Source organism: Saccopteryx bilineata, chromosome X, assembly GCF_036850765.1.
Source record: "Saccopteryx bilineata isolate mSacBil1 chromosome X, mSacBil1_pri_phased_curated, whole genome shotgun sequence".
NCBI lineage: Eukaryota > Metazoa > Chordata > Mammalia > Chiroptera > Emballonuridae > Saccopteryx > Saccopteryx bilineata.
In genome coordinates, this window is record NC_089502.1 from 44900656 (window position 1) to 44918962 (window position 18307).

At 35.6% G+C, this 18307-nt stretch overlaps 1 protein-coding gene across 3 annotated transcripts in view; it reads left to right on the forward strand.

Annotated features, from left to right (window-relative positions):
• Positions 1-18307, forward strand: part of KLHL4 (kelch like family member 4) — a 93630-nt gene that overhangs the window by 48031 nt on the left and 27292 nt on the right. For all 3 annotated transcript variants that reach the window (XM_066249941.1, XM_066249939.1, XM_066249940.1), the window contains exons 2-5: positions 3437-3604; positions 4009-4145; positions 10782-10978; positions 17575-17787. In XM_066249941.1, the coding sequence (XP_066106038.1) occupies positions 3437-3604; positions 4009-4145; positions 10782-10978; positions 17575-17787 (715 nt within the window). The remainder of the gene's footprint in view (positions 1-3436; positions 3605-4008; positions 4146-10781; positions 10979-17574; positions 17788-18307) is intronic.

Genomic DNA, 18307 nt, shown 5'->3' on the forward strand with positions numbered 1-18307 from the left:
GTGAGTTGTTATGGAAGAAGTTTTCTGTGCAGTCCCTTTTTAAAGAATCCTGGGTCTGAGAAATCTCTTTCTCACAAACAGTATCCTGACTTGTTTTGCAGCTAAACAATGTCCATATACCTTTTCTAGGCTTTGGGGCTGCAGGATGGGACCTTGTTCCTGGGGCTCAGGACCCTCCCCTCTTCGCTAAACTCACTTCCCGCCACGCGAGTCTCTCCAGGCTGCCATTTGCTCTGGGGAGCTGGGCAGCCCTCTCCATGTTTCTGCTTTTCCTACCAGTCTCATTGTGGCTTCTTCAGTGTTCCTTAGTTAAAAAGTCCTCTTGGTTTAGTCCAAAGTTGGTTTTTCCAGATGATGGTTCTTAAAATTAAGTTGTAATCCACTTTTGTTCTAGGTGGTGGAAGTTGTATGTCCACCAACTCCATTGCCATCTGGCTGCTCCCCAAGTTTTTTTCGAAAAAGGAAATCAAATAACAATTTTATTAAGTACTAAAACATTCTTTTTATTCTTGACACATAAGCACTTTAAATCACAAGAAATTTGAGAGATGAGCAATCACTCACGGAATTTTTTGCTTTAAGTCATAAGCGGATATTTGAATCACGAGCTTCCACCACCCTCCACTAGATGGCCTGCTGAACATTCATAAACTCTGGCGCTACTTATCATTTCTGCTGGCACACAAAAAGCTGAATTGGATTTTCACAAGCAGGAATTCCAAAGGTTGCTTTTCCTTAAAGCCACTTTTCCTCTCAGCTATCAAATGTCACTGCTTTGAAATGTGGGCCCTTTCATCAGGTAGTCATTTAACCTGAATGCGTAGAGTAAAAAGCCAATAGGTTAGCGTAGCATCAATCCGATGTGTTTGCTGATGAATGGAAGCTAGGGTTAAGTGAAGGTGTCTATGATTTGAAATCATTACAAGTTTTTGAAGGGAAGATGGACTGCAGCCTCTGCCAAGTTGAAATTTCAAACCCAAAACAGCTGCATGGAAGGAGCCAGCATGCCAGAGGCTAGGCCAAAATCTAACAATTTTAATTGTGGTTCATATTGATTCTAATTTTATTATAAAAATGCTACAAATACCTAATAAATTCACTATTCTCATGTGAACACTTCCCAAACTACCCAGTAATTTAAAACATTTTTTTTGTCCTTAACTAAGTAAGACAGAAGGAAATTTAAAGAATAAAATTAATTTTGGTTAGAACTTGCATATATATATATATATATTCTTTAGAATATGATGTTCTCTAATACATAGTGGAATATATAATATATGAGGAGAGCTAAGACAATTAGACATTGAATATTAGATTTACCCAATAGGAATCAAACTATTACTTGAGCAGAGAAAAGCTTATGAAAAGTGAATTATATGAAACCTAAATGTTTTCAAGCCTGTGATGCCAAGAGATTGTAGCATTCCAAAATAAATAAGTGCATGTTGTAGCAGGAAATTTTAAAGAAAATGTATACCATTCTACTGTGATTATCCAAACAATATTGTGACTGAATGTCCCAGAGTCATTAAAGGTTAAAAAGATTCAGAGATGAATTCTTTATTTGAATTAAACTGACAAAAATAATAATGTCACCTGGGACCAATTGTCTTAAAAAAAAATAGGTTGGCTTACTGGTGAGGGAACCTAAAACTAGTCTTAGCTGGTGGTTAGAGAATGATTCCTGGAAGCAAGAAAGGCAACAAGCAAAGTATTTAAGCATGTTCACCCAACCTTCACATTTCTAAGCTTCCACTGACTGTAAGCCTCAATGTGCTTGTGTTTGTGTTAGTGTTAAATCCACCATTGTGTGATGTTGAAAAGACACATAGACAGCTTTCATTATTGCAAAGTCAACAGCCATCCTATTGGTCTTAGTAGTCAAATGGTACAAAATTCCAGTTAGAAAATAAATAGGGCCCTGGCCGGTTGGCTCAGTGGTAGAGCATTGGCCTGGCGTGCGGGAGTCCTGGGTTCGATTCCTGGCCAGGGCACACAGGAGAAGTGCCCATCTGCTTTTCCACCCCTCCCCCTCTCCTTCCTCTCTGTCTCTCTCTTCCCCTCCCACAGCCGAGGCTCCATTGGAGCAAAGTTGGCCCAGTAGCTGGGGATGGTTCTGTAGCCTCTGCCTCAGGTGCTAGAATGGCTCTGGTTGCAACAGAGCAACACCCCAGATGGGCAGAGCATCGCCCCCTGGTTGGCGTGCCGGGTGGATCCCGGTCAGGCAGATGCAGGAGTCTGTCTGACTGCCTCCCCGTTTCCAACTTCAGGAAAAAAAAAAGAAAGAAAAGAAATAATTTCTGGGGATCGAATGTACAGCACTGTGACTAGTAAACAATACTACATTTTATACTTGAAATTGTTACTAGAGCGGAACTTAAATGTTTTTACCATACATACACAAAATGGTAACCTCGTGAAGTTGTGGGCATTTTAACTACTTCATTGTGATAATCATTTCACAATATATACATATATCAAATAATCATGTGATACACCTTGAACTTACACAATGCTATGTGTTAATTATATATCAATAAAGCTTGAAAATAAATAAAAATGAAAATATGTATATTTTCTGATGGGTTTGACATATTGTAAATGTTATAGAACTCTATAAAGCATGAGATTATTTAAGAAATATTTCTGATGTGTAATGAGTATACCATGGAGAAGCTTCAGGTCATAGTTAAATCTGAAACATTTGTGAATCCTGCTTACAATATCATGACTAATGACATAATTGTGATACCAATAAAAATTAAAGATAAATGCTGCAATTTAGAGTTTATGTTTGTGCATATTACAATTAATACTAGCCCAGCAGCTGAAACATACATAATATGGTTCCATTTCAAATATAAATACAGCCTGACCTGTGGTGGCTCAATGGATAAAGCATCAACCTGGAATACTGAGGTCACCAATTTGAAACACCGGGCTTGCCTGGTCAGGGCACATGTGAGAGACAATTACTGCAGGTTGATGCTTCCTACTCCTATCTCTCTTTTTTTCTCTCTCAAATCAATAATAAATAAAATATGTAAGCCCTGACCAAATAGCTTAGTTGGTTAGAGCATTGTCTTGAACCACAGAAGTTGCCAATTCAATCCCCAGTCAAGTCAGGGCACATACAGGAACATATCGATGTTCCCATCTCTCTCTCTCTTTCTCTCTCTCTCACTCTCTCTTTTCATCTCTCTAAAATTAATAAAATAAACATTTTAAAAATAAATAAATACTAACCATAACCCTTTACTTTAATGAAAGATTTGACAGAGATTGTAGTGAAATATTGAGAATCAGAGTGAAAAGATTAGTTTACTTTAAGCCAATATATTTCTTTTAGAAATTGATGCACCAAAATTTCAACTGCACATTAGCACACTCACTAGGAGCATAAACCATATTCCCATTCTTAACACCCTTTCAGATTACATACACAACGTCCTGAAGAAATGAATGTCAGCATATCTGAGGAGCAGTTCCATGCTATAAACCACGCAGAGCAAACTCTCCATAAAATGGAGAACTACCTGAAAGAGAAACAACTGTGTGATGTGCTACTCATTGCTGGACACCTCCGTATCCCAGCTCATCGGTAAGTATGCTTATGCAGACAGAACACTTAGTGAGCATAGTAAATGTGAATGAGAAAGAATCAGTCTATTGATTAAAAGTTGGAACACTGAGGAAAATAAATTTTCATTAACCTTTATTTGGAAACATTATTATATATGTATATCATTCACTTCCCTGTGGGATATTTAGAAGATCTAAACTTTTGAGAAATTAATAGGAAAAAAAGCACAGATCCTCTAAAAGAAAATCTACTTATTGTTTGCCTTTCTAATTTCACTATACTTTACTGAACTGTGCAAGTTTTATAGAAAAACAACAGAAACAAGTATCACCAGTGTTACAAAGTTACTGACTGACCTTGAACTTCATGCTTTTCAGTAAGATTATGAACTGATTTAAGTTCCTATGAAACATTATTTCCAGGTTGGTTCTCAGTGCAGTGTCTGATTATTTTGCTGCAATGTTTACTAATGATGTGCTTGAAGCCAAACAAGAAGAGGTCAAAATGGAAGGAGTTGATCCTAATGCACTTAATTCCTTGGTGCAGTATGCTTACACAGGTAAGGCTTGGCATACATGAACTCATTCATTCCTCACAAAATCCTGTATTATATAACCCACATTATTTTTTTTATAAATTTTTATTAATGGTAATGGGATGACATTAATAAATCAGGGTACATATATTCAAAGAAAACATGTCTAGGTTATTTTGTCATTAAATTATGTTGCATACCCCTCGCCCAAAGTCAGATAGTCCTCCGCCACCCTCTATCTAGTTCTCTGTGCCCCTCCCCCTCCCCCTAATTGTCTCCCTCCCTCCCTCCCATGCCCTCCCTCCCCCCACCCCTGGTAACCACCACACTCTTGTCCATGTCTCTTAGTCTCGTTTTTATGTTCCACCAATGTATGGAATCATGTAGTTCTTGTTTTTTTCTGATTTACTTATTTCACTCCGTATAATGTTATCAAGATCCCACCATTTTGCTGTAAATGATCTGATGTCATCATTTCTTATGGCTGAGTAGTATTCCATAGTGTATATGTGCCACATCTTCTTTATCCAGTCTTCTATTGAAGGGCTTTTTGGTTGTTTCCATGTCTTGGCCACTGTGAACAGTGCTGCAATGAACATGGGGCTACATGTGTCTTCACGTATCAATGTTTCTGAGGTTTTGGGGTATATACCCAGTAGAGGGATTGCTGGGTCATAAGGTAGTTCTATTTGCAGTTTTTTGAGGAACCACCATACTTTCCTCCATAATGGTTGTACTACTTTACAGTCCCACCAACAGTGAATGAGAGTTCCTTTTTCTTCACAGCCTCTCCAACATTTGCTATTACCTGTCTTGTTGATAATAGCTAATCTAACAGGGGTGAGGTGGTATCTCATTGCCGTTTTGATTTGCATTTCTCTAATAACTAATGAAGCTGAGCATCTTTTCATATATCTGTTGGCCATTTGTATCTCTTCCTGGGAGAAGTATCTGTTCATGTCCTCTTCCCATTTTTTTATTGGATTGTTTGTTTGTTGTTGAGTTTTATGAGTTCTTTGTAAATTTTGGATATTAGGCCCTTATCTGAGCTGTTATTTGAAAATATCATTTCCCATTTAGTTGGCTGTCTGTTTATTTTGATATCAGTTTCTCTTGCTGAGCAAAAACTTTTTATTCTGATGTAGTCCCATTCATTTATCTTTGCCTTCACTTCTCTTGCCATTGGAGTCAAGTTCATAAAATGTTCTTTAAAACCCAGGTCCATGATTTTAGTACCTATGTCTTCTTCTATGTACTTTATTGTTTCAGGTCTTATATTTAGGTCTTTGATCCATTTTGAATTAATTTTAGTACACGGGGACAGGCTGTAGTCGAGTTTCATTCTTTTGCATGTGGCTTTCCAGTTTTCCCAACACCATTTGTTGAAGAGGCTTTCTTTTCTCCATTGTGTGTTGTTGGCCCCTTTATCAAAGATTATTTGACCATATATATGTGGTTTTATTTCTGGGCTTTCTATTCTGTTCCATTGGTCTGAATGTCTATTTTTTTGCCAATACCATGCTGTTTTGATTATCGTGGCCCTATAATATAGTTTAAAGTCAGGTATTGTAATGCCCCCAGCTTCATTCTTTTTCCTTAGGATTGCTTTTGCTATTCGGGGTTTTTTATAGTTCCATATAAATCTGATGATTTTTTGTTCCATTTCTTTAAAAAATCTCATAGGAATTTTGATGGGAATTGCATTAAATTTGTATATTGCTTTGGGTAATATGGCCATTTTGATTATATTTATTCTTCCTATCCAAGAACAAGGAATATTTTTCCATCTCATTGTATCTTTTTCGATTTCCCTTAACAATGCTTTGTAATTTTCATTATAAAGTCCTTTACATTCTTTGTTATGTTTGTTCCTAGGTATTTTATTTTTTTTGTTGCAATCATGAAGGGGATTATTTTTTTGAGTTCATTTTCTAATATTTCATTGTTGGCATATAGAAAGGCTATGGACTTTTGTATGTTAATTTTGTATCCTGCGACCTTACTGTATTGGTTTATTGTTTCTAATAATCTTTTTGTGGAGTCCTTCGGGTTTTCGATGTATAGGATCATATCATCAGCAAAAAGTGATACCTTTACTTCTTCTTTTCCGATATGGATGCCTTTTATTTCTTTGTCTTGTCTGATTGCTCTGGCCAGAACTTCTAGCACCACGTTAAATAAGAGATAACCCACATTATTGTTATTTTTATTTTACAAGTTAAGAAAACTAGACCAGTTAAGTAACTTTCCTGCAGTAATAAGAGTCAGAATCAGGATTGAAATTCAGCAATATACAGATGATGATGAACAATTATACACCTAAACCCCATATAATTTTATTAACCAATGTAACCTTAACAAATTCAATACTGTTTTTATTATTAAGTAATAGGCTGAAAGACAGACTCTGACATCCACCCCGACTAGGATCCACCCAACAAAGCCCCTACCAGGCGATGCTCTGCACATCTGGGCCATTTGCTCCATTGTTCAGCAACCGAGCTATTTTAATGCCTGAGACAAAGCCATGGAACCCTTCTCAGCATCTAGGGCCAACTTGCTTGAAACATTTGAGCCATGGCTGCAGGAGGGGGATAGAGAGAGAGTGAGAGAGGTGGAGAAGCAGATAGTAATTTTTCCTGTATGCCTGGACTGGGAATTGAACCCAGGACTGCCACATGTGAGGCTGATGCTCTACTGCTAAGCCAACTGGCTAGGGTCATATATATATATTTAAATTATAAAAGAGCAAGAGGTAAGAAATATGCTATACAAAATTATGACCATGTGAGAATAGAGCTCTTGAACACAAATATATAAGAACATGTCTCTCTCTAACTCTTGAACAATGTAGGTACATTCTCATTTCTAACAATGGGACTGGAAGTGGGCTATTTTAACTTTAAAGACTTAGTCACTTTCTTTGAAAAATTTAAGTCATAATTACTCAAATTATAAAACAAAGATTATAGAATGAGATTTGGGTGAAGTATTATATGCGTATACTTACATGTTTGTACATATATTATATGTTTATATATATATTTATTTATTCTTTCATTCATTCTAACTTTATTCAGGTATAATTAACAAATATAATTTTATGTGTTTAAAGTATACAGGGTGATGATTTTATATATATATGTGTGTGTGTATGTGTGTGTGTGTGAATGATTACCAATATCAAGATAATTGATGCATCCATCATCTTAAATAGGTAACCCTTTTTGTTTGTGGCAAGAACATCTCAGATCTATTCTTAGCAATGTGCAAGTATACAATACAATATTAACTAGAACCACCATGCTGTACATTAGTTCCTCAGAACTTCTTATAACTGAAAGTTTGTACCATTTAAGCTATATTTACTATTTCTACCTCCCAGCGCCTAGGACCCACCAATTTACTTGCTATTTTTATGAAATCTGCATTTTTTTAATTTTACATACAAGTGATACTATACTTTCTGTGTCCGACTTATTTCACTTGGCATAATGTACTACAGATTCATCTATGTTGTCACAAACGGCAGAATTTCCAAATTTTTCATGACAATTACTTCATCATATATCTATCTATCTATTTACATATTATATATAAATAATATATAAATAAATTCTATATAATATATAAGTCATATATATCTATATATAAATTCCCATTTACATATGTGCACATTTTCTTTATAAATTCATCTGTCAGAAGACAATTTGTTTCCATATCTTGGCTCTTGAGAATAATGTTGCAATAAACATGACTCTGTAAATATCTCCTCAAGATCCTGATTTCATTTCCTTTAAATATTTACCCAAGTGAGGGGTTTCTAGATTATATGCTAGTTCTATTATTTTTTAATTTTAGGAAACTTTATACTTTTTTCCATAATGGCTATATCAATTTACATTCCCACCATTAGTGTCCATTTTATCCAAAGCTTCACCAATATTGTTTATCCTTTGTCTTTTTTTTTAATTGAATTTATTGTGTTGACATTGGTTCACAAAACCATACAGGTTCAAGTGTACAGCTCAGTAAAACACCTGCACACTTGTCATATGCTCATCACCCTAAGCAGTCTCTTTCAGTCTCCGTTTTCCCTCCTTTTGCCCATCTCCACGTGCTACCCACCCCCTTTTCCTTCTAAGTATCCCCACACTGTAGTCTGTGTCTATGTGTTATGTATATACAATTTTCAGTTAAGTTTTTCACTTTCTTTCGTCTAGTTCCCCTATCTCCTTCTCTTTTTAATATTAACTATCTTAACAGGAGTGAGGTGATATCTCATTGTAGTATTCGTTGGCATTTCCCTAATGACTGGTGATATTGAGCACCTCTTCATGTACCTATCAGATATTTGTATGTTTTCTTTGGAAAAATGTCAATTTTTTACTCTTTGCTTATTTTTTAAATTAAATTGCTTTTCTGTTATTAAGTTGTATAAGTTCTTTATTTATTTTGGGTTATTAACCCCTTATCATGTATATGGTTTGCAAATAGTTTATCTTATTATACTGATTGCTTTTTCAGTTTACTTTTTATTTTCTTTGTTGTCAGAAGCTCTTTGGTTTGATGTATTCCCTCTTGTTTATTTTAGCATTTGTTGCTCATATTTTGTTGTGTTATTTAAGAAATCTTTGCCAAGACCAATGTCAAAGATCTATTTTGTTATTTTTCTTCTAGGAGTCTCTTGATTTCATTTATTTACAAATTAATATTCTTCTTAATAACCAGGTCAAGGCCCTGGCCGGCTGGCTCATTGGTAGAGCATCAGTCCAGTGTGTGGAAGTCCCAGGTTTGATTCCCAGCCAGGGCACACAAGAGAAGCATCCATCTGCTTCTCCACCCTGCCTCCACTCCTTTCTCTCTAGCTCTCTCTTCCCCTCCTGCAGCCAAGGCTCCATTGGAGCAAAGTTGGCCTGGGCACTGAAGATGGCTCTATGGCCTCCACCTCAGGCACTAAAATGACTCCAGTTGCAACAAGCAATGCCCCAGATGGGAAGAACATCACCCCCTAGTGGGCTTTCCAGGTGGACCCCAGTTGGGTACATGTAGAAGTCTATCTCTCTGCCTCCCCCCTTCTCACTTAAGAGAAATACAAAAATAAATAAATAAATAAATAAATAAATAAATAAATAAAATAACCAGGTCAAATTTTAATGCATATAGTGGGTGAATCATTAGCTCTGTTTCTGAGAACAGTTCATATGACTCTATGTCTCACAAAATATAGGCAAGGCTCTTTATTCAAAATTCAGTACAAAAAATAACACAAGAACGTCTGTTGATGGCTTGTATCCCTTTACAACATATTTTAAAGTGTAAACAAGATATATAGCATTTTACAGAATGTATTACTCCTTTCTTTATGATTTTGTAACATATAGAATCCATATTAAGATATTTTATGAGACAAGATTATATAATTTATAAAATTTACATGAGATATCTTTTTTTATAACTTACCTATAGGTTGGCTTAAATAAAAGTGACAGTATAACTTATGCAAATAAGTTATAACATTTATGATAATTCACCAATAATATTTACTTCAAAATAATACAGATATAGTAATATAAAGGCAATAGTTTAATTGTTAGGCGAACGTGATAACCACTACACTACAGAAACTAAGCTACTTGTGATCTCATTTAAAAAAATTTTTTTACAGATTTTATAAAACACAGCTTCTTATACCTAAAAAAATAATCATATAAAGAATTATTTGAGACCTGACCAGGAAGTGGCACAGTGGATAGAACATCAGACTGGGACATGGAAGACCCTGGTTCTAAACTCTGGGGTTGCTGGTTTGAGCGCAGGCTCCTCAACTTGAGGGTGGGGTTGCTGACTTGAGCATGGGATCATAGATATGAACCCATGGTTGCTGGCTCAGGTCCAAAGGTCATTGGCTTGAAGCCCAATGTTGCTGACTTGATCAAGGGGTCACTCATTCTGCTGTAGCCCCCAAACCCCAGTCAAGGCACATATGAAAAAACAATCAGTGAACAACTAAGGTGCAGCAATGAAGAATTGATGTTTCTCATCTCTCTGCCTTCCTGTCTGTCTGTCCTTATCTGTCTCTCTCCTGACACTCTCTGTGTCAAAAAAATGAATTATTTGACAACTATTGGCAACATTTTTTTTCAAGATAGTGTTAAAGTATCAATGTTAGGAATAATGTTTGGGCAAAGATATCCTTCTCAGTTAATACATACAGATGACAAAATCAACATATAAGCTCAATAGTCTTATTTCCCAAGATGTTTTCCAAACAAATGACAGATATCTGTATGGTTCATTATATTACCCTTATACAATATTACATAATGCTCCTTGAGTCATAATGTGAACTGTTTTTAATATAATATTTAGATGCATGACTGAGATGATAAAGAAATAACAAGGTGCTCTTTTTTGAAATGATAGTACTCAATGTTCATTTGCTATAGTTGTTTTTGATCATCTAGTCGAGCTTCTGTTATCCATCTTATTAGTGTTTATACAGACTCTTTTGCCTGTGTTGGCTTCAAAAGTTGTTTACTTTATTCTCCAAAATGTAGCCTCACTAAAGAGATAAAGTGAAACTTTCAAATAGCTAGCATATTTGTGTCTTACTTTATGAGACTTATAATCACTCTACTTTTTCAAACTATCTACTAGGTGTCCTGCAACTGAAAGAAGATACTATTGAAAATTTGCTGGCTGCAGCTTGTCTCCTGCAGCTGACTCAAGTTATCGAAGTCTGCTCCAATTTTCTTATAAAGCAGCTCCATCCTTCAAATTGCTTAGGAATTCGATCATTTGGAGATGCTCAGGGTTGTACAGAGCTCCTGAGTGTGGCACACAAGTACACAATGGTAAAATCAATTTATTCAAATTAATTTACAGTAGTAATACAATATTATTGCATTATTGTAATATAATAATATAATAACCAACATACTGATTTGTTTTACTGATATAGATATGTTTATGTGTTTGTGTATAAATATATATTATATATGTGTGTGTGTGTATGTGTATAAAACTTTTCTAAGTAATATTATAGTGTTGGGATAAAATCAAAATGCAGTATTAACTAATAATTTACATGACTTGTACATAATAGACATTAGATTAAAACATTTCTCTGGCTGAGCTGTATTCAAGCAAGTTTCTCATTTTTGAAACTAAAAATGTTTACTTGTATCTCAAAGACTAGATAAATAAAAATATTGCCCCAAATTAAAATGCACAAGTACATATTTCAAGTAAAATCCACATTGAGAAAATATAGTTTCCTAATATTTTTCACTATCAGAACTTTAATTTGTAAATTTATGCAAATTATTTCTAATAAAAATGTCATTTAATAAGGAGAAAACTAATATTAATAGATTATTACTGACTAGAATGCTTAAGAACTATCAAAATTAATATATCAGAAAATTCTATTGAATTGACTTTTTATGTCTTAATGAAAATGTACTTTGGTTAAAAGCAATTTGCAGTCCAATCTTTTAATTCAATTAACTTAAAATACCTCTGAATTCTATTAGGAATTGCAATAAACTAAAAAACACATTCATATGTGCTGACTGAAAGCTACATTGGATAATTTTATATTTATTCAGACAGTGACAGTGACATGAAAGATAGGTCATCTGTAGCAAGCTAAGAAAAAGTATATCTAGTATAGTAAACATACCCTTAAGGTTATGTTAATAATTTACTGATGTAAAGAAGAAAATCAATTTTTTGGCCTCTGAAGCAGGAAACATCATAAGAGACAGATCTTTCTGTGAAACCCAAACAGAAGTTATATATTTCAAGCTAAGAAAATTGTTACAATTATTAAAAAATCAATACTAAAAGGCAGCGCAAAAATGAAAACAGTAGATAAAAACATGCCTAAAAATAACAAAATTAACATTGAGATTTTAGGATTAAGATGTATATACATAAAGGTTACTTTTCTAGATTTGTATACAGACTTTCAAATGTACAAAGTTTTAATGTTTGAATTCTCTAAATATTTATTGTAAAACATTCCTCCTCTTCTCTTTAGTCCTGGTCAATGTTGAAAATTTGAAGTTTCAAACGTATTTCTAAAACAATGCTATTATGTGGAGAATCATATTAAAATGGATTGGTGTTTTAACATGTCATTTAGTTATGCTATTTATATTACTATATCCTAAATACAAATGCCATATAATCTATAGGAACAGCAGTTATATAGTTCAAAGGTTAATCCTACATATATGCCAAATGTGAAAACTTCCTGTTAAATTACTTAAATTTTTGATCTAACTATTAACAGTTTCCTGCCTGGTATCTTACTTTTCCAGACAAAACACATGCTGATAAACAGCTTGAATTATTTTTGTTGCTCAAATCAACTTCTCTTCCTTTTCCTATTATGTGACTGAAACTAAGTTTTAAAGCAGGATGTGCATAAAACCACAATATTTTTCTCTTCTTTAGTCCCTCTTCTTTAGTTATTTTATTATCTATTATAAATGTAGTAAAAGAGACAAAGGTCTTGTAATAACAATGCTTTTGTAATGCTGTATTGATAGTATAAAAATGCAAACAATTTTAACAACTCAATTGCAATTGTTTGAATCATAGACTGTAAAAAAGATTACTATCGCGAATGTGTGTGAGCATCACCCAAAAATATCCTCATAGACACATCCAGAGTAATGTCTGGCCAAAAGTGTACACATTTCATGGTTCAGTCAAGTTTACACATAAAATTAACCACCATTATCATATAAATAGTAGTCTGCATTGTTGAAACATTCAGCATGTATGCTACATTTATTTAACAAGTTTTACAACAATGTAAATGTAGGTTAAATAAATACCAAATCAAAGCTACAAAAAATACTCTTGGGAACATGCATAGAAGAAAGTGTTTAACTTGAAATTAGCAGCAAAAAAATTCTAAAATAAAATAAATTAAAATTAACCTTAAGCTTAAATAAATATTTCTATATCTAGATAATTTAAACCAGCACCTTTATTTTTTAATTTACACTAATTAACAATATTGTCAGACTATTTTGAATAATCTCATCAGGCAGCCACTCTGAAGCCATAACAGAGAGTATCAAAAAAAAAAAATTGGCCTGACCAGGCATTGGCGTAGTGGATAGATCATAGTACTGGGATGGAGAAGACCCAGGTTCAAGACTCTGAGGTCACCAGCTTGCATGCGGGCTCATCTGGTTTGAGCAAGGCTCAGTAGCCTGAGGCCAAGGTCGCTGGCTTGATTGAGCAAGGGGTCACTCAGTCTGTTGTAGCCCCCCAGGTCAAGGCACATATAAGAAAGCAGTCACTGAACAACTAAGGCGCCACAATGAAAAAGTGATGCTTCTTATCTTTTCCTCTTCCTGTTTATCTGTCCCTGTCTGTCCTTCTCTTTCTGTCTCTCTCAGTCTCTGTCACATAGAAAAAAATGATTTCTGACTATATTTAAATCGGAGCATCATATAAACCCCTTTAATTATTAACTTTCTCAAATGTATAATGCAATTTGATTGACTGTATGTAACCCACATTAGCCATTGAGTAAGTTTTATGTATTGGTTTGATTCATGAGAAGAAGTCAAAATATCAAATTAAGAGTTTGGAAAAAGTTGATGCCAACCTTTGTGGAATAATTTGAGGAATTTAAGACTTCATTGGAAGAAGTAACTGGGGAAGTAGAAGAGAAATAGAATTAGAATTAGAAGTGGAGCCTGATGATGTGACTGAATGGTTGCAACCTTATGATAAGATTGTAATGGATGAGGAGTTTCTTCTTATAGATAAGCATAAATAAATAAATAAATAAATAAATAAATAAATAAATAAAAGATTTCTTGAGTTGGAATCTACTTCTGGTGAAGACACTGAAAATTTTTGAAGTGACTACAAATGGTTTAGAATATTACATAAACTTAGTAGATTGATTAAGCAACAACAAAAAATAAGATGAATGACTTTAATTTTGAAAAGGTCTTCTGTTGGTAAAATGCCATCAAATAGCATGATGTGCTACAGAGAAATCATTTATAAAAAGGAAAACTCAATTAATGCATCAAACATCATTGTTTTCTTATTTTAAAATTTTCCCATAGCCAGTTAACCTTTAGCAGCCACCACCCTGATCAATCAGCAGCGAGACAAGATCCTCTACCAGCCAACATATTATGTCTCATTTAAGGCTTAGATAATGATTAGCACTTTTTAGCAATATAGTATTTTTAAATATTATTTTTACTTTTTCTATTGATTTGAGAGAGAGAGAGAGAAAGAGAGAGAGAGAGAAAGAAAGAAGAAGGGAAAGGGGAGAAAAGAAGAGTGGAAAAAACAGAGAGAAGCATCAACGTGTTGTTCCACTTAGTTCCACTTAGTTGTTCCATTTAGCTGTGCACTCATCGGTTGTTTCTCAAATGTTCCCTGACTGGGGATGGAACCAGTGACCTTGATATGCCGGGATGATTCTCTGTCCACTAATCCACCTGGCAAAGGCAGCAATAAAGTATTTTTAATTAAGGTATGTACATTGTTTTTACAGACATAGTGTTATTATTGCACACATAATAGACTACAGTGTGGTTTAACATAACTTTTATATGTACTTAGAAACCAAAATTTGTATGACTCACTATATTAATATTCACTTCATTTTGATAGTCTGGAATTGAACCCATAACAACTCCAAGATACACCAATATTCTTCCATTTGCTGCAGAGGAGACAAGCATTCATATACCTTGTTTTCTTATCATAAAATCACACTTTCCACAATACCACATTGATGATGACAATTTTTTTTTAATTTTTTTAAATTTTATTTATTCATTTTTAGAGAGGAGAGAGAGAGGGAGAGAGAGAGAGACAGAGAGAGAGAAGGGGAGAGGAGCTGGAAGCATCAACTCCCATATGTGCCTTGACCAGGCAAGCCCAGGGTTTTGAACCGGCGACCTCAGCATTTCCAGGTTGACGCTTTATCCACTGCGCCACCACAGGTCAGGCGATGACAATTTTTTTGAAAGAAATTCATTAAGGGCCCTGGCCGGTTGGCTCAGCGGTAGAGCGTCGGTCTGGCGTGCGGGGGACCCAGGTTTGATTCCCGGCCAGGGCATATAGGAGAAGTGCCCATTTGCTTCTCCACCCCCCACCCCCCTCCTTCCTCTCTGTCTCTCTCTTCCCCTCCCTCAGCCAAGGCTCCATTGGAGCAGAGATGGCCCGGGTGCTGGGGATGGCTTCTTGGCCTCTGCCCCAGGCGCTAGAGTGGCTCTGGTCATGGCAGAGCGAAGCCCCGGAGGGGCAGAGCATCGCCCCCTGGTGGGCAGAGCGTCGCCCCTGGTGGGCGTGCCGGGTGGATCCCGGTCGGGCGCATGCGGGAGTCTGTCTGACTGTCTCTCCCGTTTCCAGCTTCAGAAAAATACAAAAAAAAAATTCATTAAGTGTGAAGTGATGCACACATGTAATGTATTATTAGTTGTACGACTAGCTCAATTATTTTGCTAAACATTAGAGGATTTTTTTAAAAGGTCTGGTTTTGTTTTATTTTATTTTATTTTATTTTACAGAGACAGAGAGAGAGTCAGAGAGAGGGATAGATGGGGCAGACAGACAGGAACGGAGAGAGATGAAAAGCATCAATCATTAGTTTTTCATTGCGACACCTTAGTTGTTCATTGATTGCTTTCTCATATGTGCCTTGACCATGGGGCTACAGCAGACCGAGTAACCCCTTGCTCAAGCCAGCGACCTTGGGTCCAAGCTGGTGAGCTTTGCTCAAACCAGATGAACCCACACTCAAGCTGGTGACCTCGTGGTCTCGAACCTGGATCCTCCGCATCCCAGTCCGATGCTCTATCCACTGCGCCACCACCTGTCAGGCATTAGAGGATTTTTAACCAGGGTTATCTATTACAGTAAGAACCTCAGTTCTCTCCCAATTGTTTGTTCTAGTTACAAAAAGTTTGTTTAAATAGGCAAGTTAACTTGGAATTTATGATATCAGATCTGTCAAACTTGATGACTGTTTTATAGATAACTTTGTTATCAGGATAACTTAATTCCACAGTGACTAAACTTAGAGTGGAGCTAAGAAAGTGATACAATTTTCCCGTTCCCCAGTTCCTCAGAAGCTATCTTAAGTGGCTTCTAGAAAACCTATTTACTATACAACATAATTTACCAACTAGACATGTATATTTTTTTATTTCAGAAGCATTTATTCCATTTAAAATGATATATTTACTACAGAAACATTGTTGGAAATGATCATTGTGTTGTCAGAGAAAAAATACATAACATCATGAATCAGAAAAAAACATAGTGATGTCTCAATAAAATATTGAAAAACAGCTCCCTGATATTTGATGGTTGACAAAATACAAGGCAACACACTTAACAGGGAAAATGGAAGAATAATAATATAAAAATTGGAAGGAAACCCCATCCTTAAAAAAAAGTCAATGGAAACACATTTAGATTATTCTGAATCTGTAGATCATTATCCATTGCAAAAGATACCTTTGCCTTGGTTAATAGAAGACCCTGCTTTTCCACAAGTAAAAAGAGTTTTCTATCAGTCTCTTGTTTTGTGACAGACAGAGAGACAGTGAGAGGGACAGATAGGGACAGACAGACAGAAAAAAAGAGAGATGAGAAGCATCAATTCTTCATTGCGGCACCTTAGTTGTTCATTGATTGCTTTCTCATATGTGCCTTGACCAGGGGGCTACAGCAGAATGAGTGACCCCTTGCTCAAGACAGTGACCTTGGGCTCAAGCAAGTGACCTTGGGGTTCATGGCAACTACCTTTGTGCTCAAGCCAGCGACCATGGGGTCATGTCTATGATCCCATGCTCAAGCCAGCAACCCCACTGGTGAGCCCATGCTCAAGCCAGTGACTTTGGGGTTTCGAACCTGGGTCCTGTGCATCCCAGTCCACTCTCTATCCACTGCACCACTGCCTGGTCAAACTTTTTTTTTTTTCATCTCGAAGAAATTCAATATGTTGTTCTCTACATGTATAAGCAGAATTACCTCTCCCAGACATTCAAAGAAAATCTCCAAATTGAAAATTTTCAGCCTTTCTCTTAAGGTTTTTGGCTAAAGACTAATGTGACATCAGTCATTTCTGAACTTATAAGTTGTTGGCACCTACAACAGCTGAAAGAGAAAAGCACTTGCATTAACATAGACATTATCTATATGAACTCTGAATAAGGCCCTTCCTTGTGTTCTTAAATAATTTCCAGTAGAAGCATTTGGCTGTCGGGCTTCAGAGGTTCTCCCATGTCCCTTGTCATAAGCAGCAATGGCACACCCATTTGTTATAAATATGTATATCTGTATGTCTGGATTTTTGTGAAGTTTAGTAAAATGAAATTCTTGATATATTTATTTTGTTAAGAACTTTCTAAAGTACAGTTTCAGTGCATGATCTTTTTGTTTCTAGGAACATTTCATCGAGGTGATAAAGAATCAAGAATTCCTTTTGCTTCCAGCTAATGAAATTTCCAAACTTCTGTGCAGTGATGATATTAATGTGCCTGATGAGGAAACCATTTTCCATGCTCTGATGCAATGGGTGGGGCATGATGTGCAGGCTAGGCAACAAGACCTAGCCATGCTGCTTTCTTATATCAGACTGCCATTACTTCCACCACAGGTAGGAAATATTACTGGTAATGTAATTATAGTTCAAGTTACCACTAGGTTGTAAGCCATTCCTGACTTTTCTCATGTTTTTTTTAGAGGGTTTTTGGTATTTGAGTTATACAAGATTTATTTTGCAGAAAGACGTAACGTGCCTTCAAGTAGCAATATTAATGACAAAGAGAGAGGGAAAACAAAGAAAAAACTACAAATAATTCTCAGACTCTAGTATACTCATTAGTTTCAGTGTTCTTTCACCAAATGGCACTTGTAGAAAGCAGAAAAAAATGGCTACGCTAACCTTTTCTTTCTCTGCCAACCTTCTGAGCAAGTTGATAATAATCAGTACAAGAACATCCCACAGAGAACTCTAAAAAAGAGTTAGGTTCTGGATAATACCTACTGACGTGGATAATTAGCTACTATAATCGAAAGCGTTCTATAGTGGTTTTGGATGCACTAAAGCATCATTATAATTATATCCCCAACATACATGTTAAAAGATTATAGTAAAAATGATCTTAAAAAACAAA